Source organism: Populus euphratica, unplaced genomic scaffold (genome assembly GCF_000495115.2).
Source record: "Populus euphratica unplaced genomic scaffold, PopEup_1.0 scaffold547.1, whole genome shotgun sequence".
In the NCBI taxonomy this organism is placed as follows: Eukaryota; Viridiplantae; Streptophyta; class Magnoliopsida; order Malpighiales; family Salicaceae; genus Populus; species Populus euphratica.
In genome coordinates, this window is record NW_011500429.1 from 118,009 (window position 1) to 133,385 (window position 15,377).

General features: G+C 37.1%; 2 protein-coding genes across 3 annotated transcripts in view; both read right to left on the minus strand.

Annotated features, from left to right (window-relative positions):
* Nucleotides 1-4,233, minus strand: part of LOC105114632 (metal tolerance protein 2-like) — a 6,140-nt gene extending 1,907 nt beyond the window's left edge. For both annotated transcript variants that reach the window (XM_011011231.1, XM_011011232.1), the window contains exons 1-6: nt 3,571-4,233; nt 2,869-2,966; nt 2,562-2,716; nt 1,908-2,023; nt 908-1,004; nt 720-804 (exon numbers count right to left, since the gene is read on the minus strand). In XM_011011231.1, the coding sequence (XP_011009533.1) occupies nt 720-804; nt 908-1,004; nt 1,908-2,023; nt 2,562-2,716; nt 2,869-2,966; nt 3,571-4,033 (1,014 nt within the window). In that variant the 5' untranslated portion in view covers nt 4,034-4,233. The remainder of the gene's footprint in view (nt 1-719; nt 805-907; nt 1,005-1,907; nt 2,024-2,561; nt 2,717-2,868; nt 2,967-3,570) is intronic.
* A 1,065-nt stretch (nt 4,234-5,298) lies between these two features.
* LOC105114633 (homeobox protein LUMINIDEPENDENS-like) lies at nt 5,299-15,377 on the minus strand. Its single transcript, XM_011011233.1, has 13 exons — nt 15,014-15,377; nt 14,802-14,829; nt 14,531-14,661; nt 13,654-14,312; nt 13,477-13,570; nt 13,302-13,395; nt 11,998-12,124; nt 11,868-11,919; nt 11,743-11,786; nt 11,573-11,661; nt 9,156-9,587; nt 7,253-7,788; nt 5,299-6,664 (listed from the first exon to the last, which is right to left on the minus strand). Exons 1-13 carry the CDS (start codon nt 15,173-15,175, stop codon nt 5,723-5,725), a joined length of 3,390 nt encoding a protein of 1,129 aa, XP_011009535.1. The 5' UTR covers nt 15,176-15,377; the 3' UTR covers nt 5,299-5,722.

Here is a 15,377-nt window from a genome sequence, read left to right on the forward strand (position 1 = left end):
AACCCCCCCCCCCCCCCACCCGAACTGTCCCAGCAAATAATAATAAAAAGTTCCCTTGGAATTTTTTATTAACTGGTAATCATATTTGCGATCAAATGTGTATTATTTTTATATAGTGTGAGTTTTGATAGAACGAGCATGTAAGCTTATTAAAAGTCATACTTGGATGTGCATGAACAAAAATTCATGGACAACCTGCAAAACTTGAAAGTGTATTTTCTGCTGTATTAATTTTCTTAGGTATGTTAAGCACTACAAGGTCTCTTGCTGCAAAAGCTGGCACCATGTCTCTGGCATTCCAAGCAGACTCATGGCAAAGGAGATGGTTGTACAGAAGAACCACATTCATTTACTGATTAGCAGTTAGCATCATATCTGACTATTCTATGTTTATGAATCAAATTTAATGCAAAGCCAGCCAACCAAAGATGTTGAGCTGAAAAAGTTGAACTGTCCCATTAGTTTTAGGTTCAATACATGGGACAAAATTGCAAACTGACAAAACTAAAAGGAAATTTCATTGTCATGGGAAATTCACAGCTATTAGCTTATGCATTTTCCACTATTGTTAAGTAGCGACTTTCAGTATTCTGAACCTATGTCAGCAACCAAAAGAGCCTAAATGATAGGTAATATTAAGTGAATAGTGAACACCAAACAAATGACCATCGAAGTTCTGAAAAGAAAAGGGTTTATAGGAATAAAATCCCGATGCCTACCTGGACTCCCTGAACTTGTAGTATTGTTTGCTTTATAGGATACAGATCTTCCTCTGGGATTGCAGCATCTACCAATTCCAAAACACTATGATTTGTCCATAACATGATGTCAGATAAGGAGATTCATGCCGCTAGAAAATGCATCTGATGCTAGGTGAAAGATTAAGTCAAAGTAATTGGAGGTATACCTCTGGTACCCTGATTCAAGTCCAGCTTTAAGTATCATACTCGAGACAACAAGTCCAGCAAGAGGATCCAGGAACTTTACTCCAAGAATAGCCCCTCCTAAAGTGATGAAGAATAAATTGATGGTCAACTAGCATCAGTGATTTAAGAACACTTGGGAGAAATGAATGGACAGAACAAGAAGATTAAAAGTGTATCGAATCCTATCTATTAGAAGAATTGGAAAACAGTTTTTCCAAAGATGAAACAGACTATATCACTATATGGCTTGTGCTTTATAAGACGTATAGAAATGGCCATGGTACCAAGGGTTAGCACAAGTGGTTAAAATTTGGCCAAGGATACCAGGAGGTCCTCTGTTCAAAGTCTTGCTTTTACATCTGCCTATGTTTTACTAATAAATCACTTCAGTGAAACTAAAGATAGAAGAAAAGCAGGCCAGCACTTTGCCCAAGTCAATAGGATGAACCAGGTTACAGCCTCACGTCATAATATGCTATGAAAAGGCACCATAAAATACTTTGTGCAGGAATGATGAGAAAGAATAGGGCTAAGTGTTATTCATCATTCACGCGAGCATTGACATTTCAAAAACACTTAACAGTTGGCACCAAAATAAGAAATTTTGAAATAACAATTGGCTGCCTAGTATATAAGACAGATTTTTTTTATAAATTAAGTGAAACACATCTTGCAAGCATGATTTCGGCTTTCACATCAGTTTAATTTTAGGAATCTTATAGATCCAAAACTTATTGAGGTCTTGATAATGTGTTTTTTGACAAATCTTCCATGACATTAAATCAAATTCAGATTTTTAAATGGATTATGTACTGATTATTAATCTACAGACTGTCATTATGTTGAAGTAATTCTAAACTATACACTGCAAGTCTTAAACAAATTATGCTGCTTAGTTAAAATATCTTGGAACAATTAGCTTCATGTTCAACTTAGACCAAACCATACTGAATGCCAGCTACATGAACAAAACCTTCTTACCAACACCAATAAGAGCAACAACAGATGAAATGGCATCTGCACGATGATGCCAAGCATTTGCTTTCATTAGTCCACTTCCTTGCCTTTCCCCAGCTCGTTTTGTTATCCAGAAGAGCCTGCAGGAAAAAAAAACATGAGGTGACACAAAGATAAATGAGCCAAGATCATAGATTTCAATAGAAAAGGAAGCTGGAAAAGATGTTATAGACAGGAAATAGACAAGCCAGAACGTGGTTAGAGTGTTATCTTATGCACAAGAAATAAAGGATGTAGAGTGGGATGTAAGGATCATAGATACATATATAGACAGAATACAGAAACCTCCTAGTTGTTTTTGCCTTTACAAGCCATGGACACGGGTGTGTGTATATAGAAATATTTAGCAAAACAGGCTACATGTTTCAAATGAGATTTATTAACCAAAGTTGCACTTCAAAAACCATCATCACACAATGACAGCACAACCATTGCAAAAGAAAAGACTTCAAGGATATGTCCATCAACATAAAGTTATTATTATCTGAATAGACCGTGGTATATCTGCCAAATGAATAATTTCAAGGCTATTAAACAGGCAAGTGAAAGAGAAGCAACCACCTCTTCCTAAAGAGGAAACAAAAGAGGATTGTCCAGAAATAATGCAACATATCTTACCCTTCTTTAACAGAAATTGATACAATTGTCATACTCAAAGCAAGGATGGGATGATCCATGTCAACCCCATGATGATGCCCACCTTGAAGATGATTATGCACATGTTCATGGGTCAATGGATGGTTTGCTACCTCAGGCACTGCAGTCAGCAACCCCTGCACACGAAAAAGGTTGATTTCTACAATTTTTTATTCAAAATCCTTTATGAAGTTTATGTGAAGCAGGTAGAGTAATTTTATTCCAAAATGTGGGCAAGCTTCATGGTCGGTGCTAATGAAGATGAGAAACAAGAGGAAATGAACTGTACAAGTAAAAGATCTAATGCATGCCACGCAATACCACCAGCAGTTGCTAAAAGCATGCAAGATATCCCAAGGGCTCCAAGAGTTTCAAACTTGCCATGCCCTGAGAGGAAGGAAAACCAATTATGAAACCAAGAAACAGGCCCCTATGCACAATGAATCTAAAAGATTATTGTACACCTTATGCGAAGAAAAAAAAAAACTCAGGAACCAAAAATAAATACAGCACATCAAATTTAGCTGTTACTAAGGGTATCCAAGACACATTTGAAGCTAAGGTTCTATAGAACAAAAACGGTGCTCAATACAAGACGGGCAAAACAAACTTTATTATGTGCATATATCATCATGAAGCGATTGAATGAACCAACCCGGATCAATTAAAAATCAATCCCAGGATGATTTATCGATAGACAAGCGCAGGTCTTTCTGGATGTTTAAGAGGGAAAACAAAATTTAGATTATTCTCTGCTTCCTCTAAAATATCAATGTTTTCACAAGGACAGATGCAAAAGAAATCCCAACCTAAGACAAGTTAAAACAGCCAAATATGTTTTACTAATTTGGACATTACTGCATAGATTTGCTAGGATTAAAAGACATTAATAATCGTTTTTCAACAAATTACATGATTACAGCCTAAAACCTAAACCAAAAGAGAGAGAGAGAGTGTGAGTAGAGCTTAGGTACAGATTAAAAAAAGTGACCATAAGGGTGTTCTTTATCTTTAGGAGCCATCCCAGCTTTGAAAGACCACAACGCAATCCCACTAAGCACCACGTCAGAGACAGAATGAGCAGCGTCGGCGATGATGGCAGTGCTACCAGATAAATAGCCAGTGAAAGCCTTTCCAGCCGCCAAGCCGATATCGGCAGCGAGTCCCAAACGGAATATACTTTCGCTTTGCTCACCAGGAGAGGGTCGGTGGTGGTGGTCAGAGTGATGGGCATGAGAATGGCCAAAATGCCACCTTCTGTGGATTATGAAAGGAGGAGGGTTGTTATACCTATTGTTATTATTAACTTGGTAGTGAGAATTGAAGGGTGGTTGGAGTAGGAAGCTGGCACAGGCACTGCTAGTAGCACTCGTATGGCGTCCTGAAGAGATAAAATGGGATGATTTGTACAACAAGATTGAATTACTAAACCTTTTGTAGAATTTGAATCCCATTATTTTATGTTTTTTGGAAGGAAGGAAATTCAAAGGCCAAAATAAAAATGAAGGATGGAGAAGGAGCTAGGGATAGGGATATGGATAGGCAAAGAGATAGGAATATGATTCCGATTCCTCCTCTTCCTCTTCTTCTTCTTCTTCTAGAGGGCACTTGGCATGGCAGGAAAAGAAAGAGAGCAAGAGAGAAGAAATATTATTGTGGTCAGCACCTATTATTATTTTGATGCTGATATTCGCTAGATTTTCTTGCCTTAACTAGTCGTTGGAACCCATTTTTTCTTAATGTAATTAAATTTAATTGATTTGAATTCAATTGCTGTATTTTTTAATGATATTTAATTTAATTTTTATATTATTATAATTTCTTTCATCTATTTCTTTAAAAGTTTCATAATAAATAAATGTTTTAGAAAAGCTAATTTGAACATTAAATTTCTCCTTTTCTAAATTCTAAATGACAAGAGCTCACCTCTAATTTATTTTTATAATTTTTTTAAAGATTGGATTTTATTTTTATAATTTTTTTAGAGATTAAATTTCATTTAAAATTCAATTCTTAACACTTAATTCCAAATGTCAAATTTTATTAGAATCTTTAAATTAAATTTAATTCAAGAATTCCAAACATTGTAATTGAATCACATTTAAAGTGCATTGAAAAGTGATAACTTTTTAAAATATTTTTTTATCAGAAATATATTAAAATAATATTTTTTATTTTTTAAAATTTATTTTTAACACTAACAAATTAAAACAATATAAAAATTAAAAATTAATTTTAAAGAGAGGCTTAAGCAGAAACCCCTTCTTAAGTGCCAACCCATTTCTACACATGCTCCTTCAAGGATAAATTTTGACACCGAAGTATATTTCCCATGGTTTGTATTAATTAAGTTCGAGGCCGAATTGATGAAAAAATATATTTTATATTGAATTGATATTGGTGTAACATGTTAATGACTAAATTGTGATTTCACTCATTCGATGGTGGTTTTTATTTTTTTAACAATAATAATGATTAATATTCTTTGACTTCATTGAATCACGGATTATGCGACGTCTCTTCAAATTCTGTGTCCCGCGTTGTTTGGTGCCGCTGCACTGCAGCTACCAAAGCTTGAACCTGAGTGATGCTGGTGCATAGCCTGTAATAATTCCATGCCATCTTGCAACTTCATCGTCAATGCGATTGGAACCATCTTTCCCTCCTCCGACAGTCTACTAATCTTAAGGATTTCCTTTTCGAAACAAAAACGTCCATATTGGTCAAACTCATGGATGGCATTTTAATTTCCACTCATCTTTTTGAAATCATCCTTGTTTAAATTCTTGAAATCGAAAAATGAATACAATAAAATAAAATAAAATAAAAAAGGGAGATTCTAGTTACTTTACCAAGACCACGTCCCAATGACGCAGAGGCATCTCTTTTCTCAAGTTTTTTAGACACTAGATGCTCAAGAGTATCATCTCGAAGAAAGCAAGAGCTGCAACTTCGTCCTAGTATTAGATGCTTTCAGTCAAAATTTAGTATCGAATCCCGAGTATCTAAACATTTGCATTCGCTGTTAGAATTCTCCTCGTCACAACCACACCCTATAGCGTGTAAATCCCTGTCATTACTTTCACTCTAAGCAATGGATCAGCCCAAGCCAGGCCATATTATGAAAGAAGCTTCCAAGTCAATCAGTGCCATCTTCTGTTTCCATTCCAGTTACGGTCCCCATGCCCAGAAGAATTCCGTTGCCTGGACCTATTATTATTATTATTAGGCATATAATCCCATCCTGAATTCATTCTGGATCTGGGTCCTGAATAGTTTCTCCCTGGCATGTACTCTTGTGATTCATAACGCCTATTCTCCGGACTCCAAGACTCATAACCCTCATCACCCGCATCACCCACATATTCATTTCTTTCCCAAGGAGGACCTGACCTCAACGATGGCTGCACAGGCCCTCCAAATGATGAAACATAGTTTGTTTGATTAACTTGGGAAGGGGAGTTTGAGACTAAACCCTGCCTAACTCTCCGGGAATCAGCCACTGGACCTACATCGCCAGTATGCGGCCGTGTGGAGTATACAATCGGAGGTTCGTTTATCTGGGCAGGTTGTGACTGTAACTGTGTTGGTATGGTGGATGTTGATGGTGGAAAAGGAACTAGCCGTGTCTCTTGTGGATTTGATGTGAAAGAAACGGATGTAGTTGATTTTATGTTGTTCATTGCAGCTGAAAGGTTTAGCAAGGGAGGGGTGTTAACAGGTAGAATTTTCATGGTTGAAACCATTTCTGAGGATGGTGTCTGTAACATTGAAGAATTTGAGGGGTAACTCTGGTTTGCTGGGAGAACTATTGAAGGTTGTCGGTTTTCAGGTACTATGGAACTTGTCTGAGGCAATGAGAAAGGGTTCATCACTGCCGAAACATGCTGGGATAGTAATGGAATGCTAGCTTGCTGCTGCGGTATTCTGATACTAGTGGCCTGATTTTGATGCTGCACCAAGCTAGTATGCTTTTCCGCTAAGGGGACACTGGTGGGGACTCCAGGATCACTGTATACAACTCTGTTCCCCATTGAAGCCTGCTGGGAAAATGGATTCTTGGCAAATTCTGATCTCCATCCACTCTGCATATTTTACAAAGTTACCAAAGAGAGTGTTTATTAGCACATATCATATATATATATATATATATAATGAATTCTGAAAACAATTATATACCATTTTTATTTACTTTTTTTTTTCCTATGACAACACCTGCGAGGGGGCCACTACATTTTAAGTCGAGCACAATTTTCACAGCATGGGACACATCAATCCATCATTCCCAGCTAAAGGGAGATAGGATAATCAGTGGATGAACAATGGCAGAAAAATGCTTCAACCATATTTTCCAGCCATTGATAGCAACTCTAATAGATGAGGAGTTCAAGAACTGCAAAACCAATTTCTACACTGCTGAAAACATCCAAGCAATTCCCATGGTCAAATCCCAAGTTCCACAACTGGTCACACCTCTAATTGCCCAAGTTCATTTTGACCTTTATTTTATTTCCATTGCAAGTTGAGCTTTGTCCATTTCAGATTTTAATTTATGCTTCCCTGTGAATTTAGATTTACTAAATTGCAAGAGAGCAAATAGCTCTACCCATAGGAAGTTGACGACAGTTTAATGATACGCAAAACAATTTGCAATATTGGCCTAAGTCACGCACCGTTCCAGGATTGTTGCTTGAAGGAGTTGGCGATGGAAGTGAGACTTCAACCTTCTCCTCCACTTTCCCACCAAGCCCATTTAAACCTGCCAGAACAGCCCCTCCTGTCTTAATCATATCAAGCAGCTTCACAGTTTCTTCACTTGATAAATTGCCAGCTTGGCCAGAAGTCAATGCAAAAACCAATTCTGGATTTTTTAACAGTACAGCAAGCAACTCAAGATCTGGTTCAGTTGCACTCCCTCCACCAACCTGAGACAGGGAAGGTGCAGATGCAACTACTGTATTTACATGTTCAGTATGGGAAACCTGTGTTTCTGCAACATCAGCATCAGGTGGCTGTTCAATTGGAATCTCTGGGGTCAATGAGTCGTCATAATCCATCTCAAGGTCCCATGGTTCCTTTGGATTAGATGGTATCTGCTGGACTGTCTGATAGATGGTTTCTATCTCCCTACGGTTTCTGTTTTTCTGAACATCAACTTCTTTGCTATTTTCACCAGTTCCCACTCTCCAGAGAACGCTGAGTTTTATTTCTGCAGAAAAGAGAAGTGCATAAAAGGCTGAAAAAACCATAGAATGTGCATTGAGCTAATAAGAAATACCACAGGAAAGCAGCAGCACGAGAAAAGCCTGAACAAAATCAAATAATCTTGGACAACCCATGAGAAGTTGAAGATAGCAGTTTGGTTTTCAGAGGAATAAAAAAGACACAAGAAGTGAGGGAGCTCAGCCACCCAATTTGCAAAGAACCCTGTTGTGAAAGTCCTGGATCCTGTCTAGCCAAAGTCCAAATAGTGCCTAAGCTGATTATCCACTTACATAAAACTGATTCTCTATGCAGTGTTTAATATATTTACAAATTTGAAACAAGAACCTCCCTGCTTGGAGTACAGCAACAAGTTCTTTGGACCCCATGCTGACAATATACAGTCCCCAGTCCAAAAAATGATAAGCTGCAAACCCCTTTTCACTCATGATATAGTGCTTGATAAGTGCTCAATTCCAAGATAAGGAACAATACTTACGGTTGTATAGAAAACTCGTGAGGAAACCAAAAACACCACAAGTACATCATTTTCACCTTTAAATTTCATGTCCTCACCAATGCAATCCAGCAACCATATTCAGGAGTTTCAGGTTTGAAGCAATTGACATGATTTGATACCATATTGTACATGGATACCATAATTGAGAAAGAATTAAAAATCAATGTGCCTATGTAATAAGATAGATAACTTTCATGTTCATAGCATCTGCGTCCAGTTAAGATGCCATTGTCACTTGTTACCCACCAATGCTATAAAACCTGGTAAGCATAAACTTCACTTTATAAAGTAACTTGTATTGTTCTGATCTTATGCTGAATTTTCACACAAGACATTAACAGTTCAGGTACTACTCTCTTTCCTGGTGAAAAGTAAGTACTTGAGAACATTAACAGCATGAAACAAGTTTTTGAATCCACGTCCCCACAACTACAGAAAATAGTCTTTATCAACAAACTAGTTAGCATCTACAATACACATTGACACATGTTGTATTTGTAAAGGCTATCCACTTGCTGTATTACAAGGTCAATCCAAAAACCAAAATAATTGTGATGACATGGCAGGGAATCAAGGGATGAACAATTAAATGGAAAGTGTCAAACTAGAAATTGAATATTAACATATATCCAAAACTATTAAACAACAAATATTTTAAATGTGTCTGTATCTCATCTATAACTACATACAATACACACAAAATGATCCTGGAATTCTTGATTGCACACTATTAAGATTCAGATAACAGTTTAAAAAGTTGCCTTGCTTTATCCATAAAGCATCGACTCACCTGCGCTGATATTACTAATCGAACATCAAAGCAACCAAGAAAGAAAAACCAAAAGCACATGTACCTGGAGGAGTCTGCCATGGGATCTGGACTTTACTGGAAACTCCCCCCATGGGTTCCTTTGAATTGATTTCTTTCTTTAGATCAAGGAAACCCTCAACCTTACTAGAAACTTGGGGGGGAGGTGTCACAAGTTTCTTGTATTCCTCAATCTTCGGCCGGATATGAATTTTAGAAACTGGACACAGACTGGTGGTCATACTTGAAGGCTTATTACGCCCTCCATTTTTCACACCAGTGCTTCCATTGGATGAGGAACCTGTTTTCCCATGCTTGTTCTGCATGAATAAAGCACGCATTTTTGCTTTTTGGATATCATCAGCAGACATCGGGCGACCTTGATTAACAGAAGCAGCTTTGGTCGCCTGAAGGCTTCTGCCAGCTGTTTTCTGGCCTGGCTGTTCAACAAGCTGAACTTTTCTACGTTCTCTTGTATCTGTTACTAGCTAAGGGACGTACTTAAAGAGTTCATCCAAACAAAGAAACAAGAAAACTACAAAAGCACATTTATCATTGAGGTGCTTCTGTCATTCAAGAGGATGAATTATTTCCAATTCCAAGAAAATAAAATCCCTTAGGAGCTTTTAATTTTTAGGCGCCAGCTGAAAACGAAAAACAGAGAAGCTTGATAAATGAATACATCTGAGACCAATCTTTGACAAACAAAAGGTAAAACAAATAGAACAACAATCAAAAGTGCTCTTGCACTTCAAGCAATATATCTGGGATGAGGTAAAATTGATCAGTCAAAATGACTAAGCAAAAATCACGACTTTATCAACCATTCAACCAGGATTCCACATAAACCATTAACACAACCAACAATTTCTGAAGGTTATGCCCCCAAATGGGTTGCTGAAGGGGTTTTCCATCATGAAACTGACAAGAAGCTGGCAAGAAACCCATGGACCACAGATATAAGAACAAAAACTTCAAATATACATTTTAGTTGATTTGTTCACATAAGAACTGCAAAGATAATTGAACAAATGACAATTTACTGCCATACTTATACCTTAAATTTGATAATAAGCAAAATCTATCAATTAATAGCTACAAGAAATTCAAATATTTTGAGATTGTCAGTCAGATTAATGTTGCTCATTCATTACTTAAAAAGTACGGAGATTATGTGAGAATTTCCGCATATTCCAAAGCAATATAACTTTTGTGTGAGATTTCACCAAACATATAGCAAGATAATTAACTTGAAATCATCGCCAGCATCACTAAGGAACTGATTAATTTCGTTTTTATAATCAGCTAGACTATAACATGATTTTGCCACCTGCATTAAAATTTGGTTGATTGACACCAAACTCGATAAAATGTTGGTCAATTGGCTGAAATCAATAATTGCAGTTAAATAGGCTGTTACAACAGAAGAAAATTGCACATTTAAAAAATTGAAGTACTCAATCAAATGTTTTGAAAAAATCCCTCCTACATGTTGATGATGTTCACTTCTAGCTCGCCACCATTTCCACCACCAAATGACCCTGAAACTGGCCAGACAACAAAGATCCTGGTGTTGAGGCTGCTGTAGTTTTCAAAAGAAGGCAATTCATTTATTGATTGGGACAAATTGACCAACATTTTGTCAATTTTGGTGTCAATCAACCAAATTTGAAATGCAGGGGTAAGAAAACCATTTGCTACAAGCATAGGAGCAAAAAGGTGGTTTTACCAATTACATGTCTACAAAAGGCAACCAGATAAGCTTGTCCAGGTAACTGAACTGACTTGCCCATGTAGCATCAAATGATTTCCTTGCTGCATTGTATCATGTAAATATTACAACGGAAACATTATAAAAAAGCTTAAAGATCATCAATCGCTTCAGTTGATTTGGACTCTTTTCCTGGTAAAGAAAAGGACAAATCCAGAAGAACAACCAATCCTGTACAAGCAAATGCATAATCAAATTCCTCTCTTACTCCATGTGCCAGCTCTGGGGGAAACCAATAATAAAACACAGTAGATCAATATCAACTAAAAGCTAATACAAGTCAGTGGTTTAGGGCTGCCCTCACCATTATAATCACTGTAACAGCTAGCATGGGTGAAAAGAGTAGAGCATGTATCAGTTCTTGCCATACAAGTTTCCTAAGCTAAGCTTTTAAACCCTAAGACTGTCAGGAAAATATATTTAACCTAATGGTGAATACTTTGACAAGGTATGTCCCAGGCCATTGTTTATATCATAGATAAAATGGTAAGAATTTTGGACTTTTCATTTAATAATGCAGTGACCAGTTTACTGTGTGTAAAACAAGCATGCACTAAGAGATGGATGAAACTATATGATGATGTAAGCAAGAGCTTCATCAGTTAACCAAGGAAAAGATAAGTCAATCAATTTTCCTTCAAATGCCAGAGAAATTGTAATGCACCACTTAAAAAAAAAAATTCTGAGGATACGGGATGAAGATGTGCCTAGAATGTGCTTCCTGCTCAAATCATCTGTTGATGCAGGCAACAGCTTCAATGCTTGCGAAGACTCAATTTTCCTAAAAACAAAGAAATTTAGGCTAAAGGCCCCCAACAAACACCAATAACAAGTTAAAAAAAAAATATATATATATCAATACCTGATATTTTCAGAGCTTTCGGATGAGAGAGCAAGAACACCATCCTGTTCAGAATAAAAGCTATTAGAGAAGTCCTATAACATCAGTCAACTTTTGAGCAGCAACTGATTGTGCATAAAACTTACAGGATTACCAATATCACACTGCCATGATTCATTGCCCATAATTTCATCAATGCTGCACAAAATTAGAGCCAAAAGATGAGATTTGACTAAACAAATCTTGCAAGTATAGGAGGTAATCACATGAACTTACCTCTGCTTCAAAATCATGTCCTGTGCATCTGTAGACGACTTTATGCCGTTGGGTTTTTTGATTGCTTGACTTTTTGCAAACAGCTTGCTCCATTTTGATAACAAAACCCTGGCCCTGTTTGATATGTCTGATCTTCAAATCAGATAAATAAGGTTCAAAATTATCACAAGGCACATAAAGAAAGGAAGCACACAGATGTATCTCATATCAAACAATACAAAACTCAAGGCAATATGCTATAAATATTATATTATATTATATTATATAAATCTCAAATATATATCTTCCCATTTAAGATTAGATCATTAGAAAATCAAAAGAAAATATAAAATACCATAACATGGTCATATAAAGTTACATTTTTCACCCTTAAAACAAAATAAGATAATTTAAAGTAGCAAGTAGCCAAATAGATTAAAAAGCAAAATTACATATCATCATCACTATTCATTTATCTTCAAAAACATCTTCATCCATTCTTTCCTCTCCTTCACTTGAATCCTCCATACCCTCCATTTCATGATTATAATCGAAATCCTCATCTCTCAAACCATATTGCACTTGTTTAGAAAAAAAATAAAGTATTACCTGTACAGATGTGTTGTTCTCCGACTCCCACTGTTGAAAAAAGAAAGTGTGGCTGGTGTTTCTCTTCTAAGTGTTCTTAATTGTCTGTTTGTCTCCGACTTTAATGATTTATTTTAATTTTTTACCCTAATCTTTGTTTTTTACAAAAATACCCCTAAGTTGTTTCTTGTGGTAAATTAAAAAGATGGACAAATAGGTCAAAACATATATCATTAAAAAAAAGAAAAACCCAGCAGAAAAGGAACTTCAAGCAAGCATTAGCCTTAGCGCCTTGCACCCACTCACAAGGCGCTAGCCTAGGCAGTAACTCATTGAAATCCAACGTATGAGGCTAATAAAGGCGCCGGGGCCTCACCTTGCATGGAGCGCCTAGGCAAGTGCCTCGGCGCCTCTTGGCAACACTGGCCAGAATGGTGTCAATACCGAACAATACACAAAGAAAGGAAGCACAACTGCTAATTCATCCATCTTGCTTATTTGTCTGATAAGCACAGAAGCAGTCTGTGATCAAATTGGTTTACAAAAAATAAAAGCACCAGAAACTATCCTACCCGAGCAATAAGAACAGTTACAAACATTATAAATAGCCCATGGAGTTCATTTATCAATTAGTAATTAGAAACTGACATCTGATGTAATATGTAAGAATGAGAGAACAAGAAGCATAATATAGGAAGATCAAAAGGCACATCATAACTCTCTGAACAAAAGTACACCTGGAGTCCTGTAAAACCGCAGTCCATTGACACTGTGAAGTACAGCTGACATGTGTTCAGGAGGAGCTTTATGTAGGGGTAAATGACAGAATACCTGCATACACCATAGATGCAATCCTAAGCATGTTTATGAGGTAAGAAAATTGCAGGGAAAGTGATAAAAATTTACAATTACCTTCAAGGTGACAAGAAGAACACTTGTTTGTTCTTCAGCAGCTGCTTGACTTAACCATGTTGCCAAAATCATGACACCACCTTTAACAAGAAACCTGGGAACATGCATGGAAAAGATTAAATGCAAATGGAGAAAAAATCACATCTTGTTAGATACATATAGCAGGTTGCAAAGTACCAATTTAGAACAGCTGGAGTCTGTATTTGCAAGATCCATTCCATGAGCTTCACCTGCCCAGAAAATGTTTCTTCTTTCCGCAACAAATCAAAAATCTTCTCAGCAAAATGTTTATCTAATTCATCTAAACCAGGCAACACATCATCCTGTGTTGAGCAAGAGGGTACTTCATCAACCCTGGAAGGACCAACAGCGTTTAAGGGAACAGGATCCTGGGCAGCAGAGTCTAAGGGAACTGGGTTCAGGCTTGCAGGGTTTAAGGGAACTGGATTAGGGCTAACAGAAATTAAGGGAACGGGATTTGGGCTAGCAGAGTTTAAGGGTGATGAAGTGGGGCTAGCAAAGTTTAAGGGAGCTGAGCTGGGGCTAGCAAAGTTTAAGGGAACAGGATTGGGGGCAACAGAGTTCAAGTAAAATGGATTGGGGATAACAGCATTTAAGGAAGCTGGATTGGGGCTAACAGAATTCATGGGAACTGGATTTGGGGCAACAGAGTTCAAGGGAACCAAATCAACAGGCATCAAAGCATCAGATGTTGTTGGGACCCCATCTTGAGGTCCTTGAGGTCCTTTGTGTGCATTAACTCTAATAGCCTTCTCCCTTGACAACCGAACCAGTTTCCTCACTCTCATTCGCTGGCTTGCAAAAAAATCTCGAACCTATAGCCGATGCAACACCATGTCATGAGCAATAACATATACACATCCAGACGCTAAAAATAAATTTGGATCAAAACAAGAAAAAATTGCAAAAAAGTAATCAATATAAATGAAGGCATATGTCTCCAAATTCGTGTAAATACATGCAGAGCAATGGTGAAAGTCAATGCATGAATTTTGTCCCAAGCCAGACTTAAGCATAAAGAAAGGAAAATCACCTGCGTAACTGTAGCACCGAATTGAGCACTAATCTCACGTGATTCCTTCTTACTAATTGCATCTTTGATAGAGAAAACTTCTTGCATATACTTGACAGCCTTAGGGTTTATCAAATCTCTGGGTCTTTTTCCTGCCGAATCGACATACAGTGTTAGTAGTGACCGACAGCAGTCCATTTTACAAGACTTTTAATCATTATCAAGACAAATAGAATCATATCGATACAGTATATTCATAAAAAGGTAAGGTAGAAGCCCCCAAAAAACTCACCAATTTTTATCGACAGAGCGCCAGCAGCCTGCGTATGATTTCAAAAGATTAAAAAAAAAAAAAAAGGTAATTATACTATTCAAATGAGTAGTGAAATATGTCTAGTGCAGCAAGGATTTTACCAAGGCAATCAATTTTTTTCTCAATTTCACATTTTGAGGGGGAAAGCCATAAAAATTATGATTTATAAAGAAATTAGGAAAAAGACACACCATTTCTTGAGAAAGAGGATTGACGCCGGTGAGTTTGCATTGAGTAACAACAATTCTTTGAAGATGATCGATTTGGTTGTGAAAAAGCTCTCTCTGCGAATCCAAAAACTTTTGAAACGATTCGACAGAGCTCCCAATCTCTGTCTCTGTCAAATCCTCCATTGTCAAATTCGAAAACTGGAGCAGTCTCGATTTTCGATGTACCTGCACAACTACGCATTACACTATAGTTGCAGTGTGAAGAATTTCGTGGTTTCTAAATGAAATAACAGAAAGTTCGCATTAGGGCTAGGGTTACAGGAATAAGGAGAGAGGAGGGAGATGCGTGGATTGGGGATAGGCAGCTGCGAGCAGATGAGGGCAA

Excerpts from the sequence above, each read along its gene's own strand:
- LOC105114633 (XM_011011233.1), bottom strand. The coding sequence starts at position 15,175 with ATGGAGGATTTGACAGAGACAGAGATTGGGAGCTCTGTCGAATCGTTT. Across the intron at positions 13,571-13,653 it reads ACTCCAGCTGTTCTAAATTG|GTTTCTTGTTAAAGGTGGTG; the intron begins GTACTTTGCAAC and ends GCATGTTCCCAG. Across the intron at positions 12,125-13,301 it reads GCGGTTTTACAGGACTCCAG|ACATATCAAACAGGGCCAGG; the intron begins GTGTACTTTTGT and ends TTTGAAGATCAG.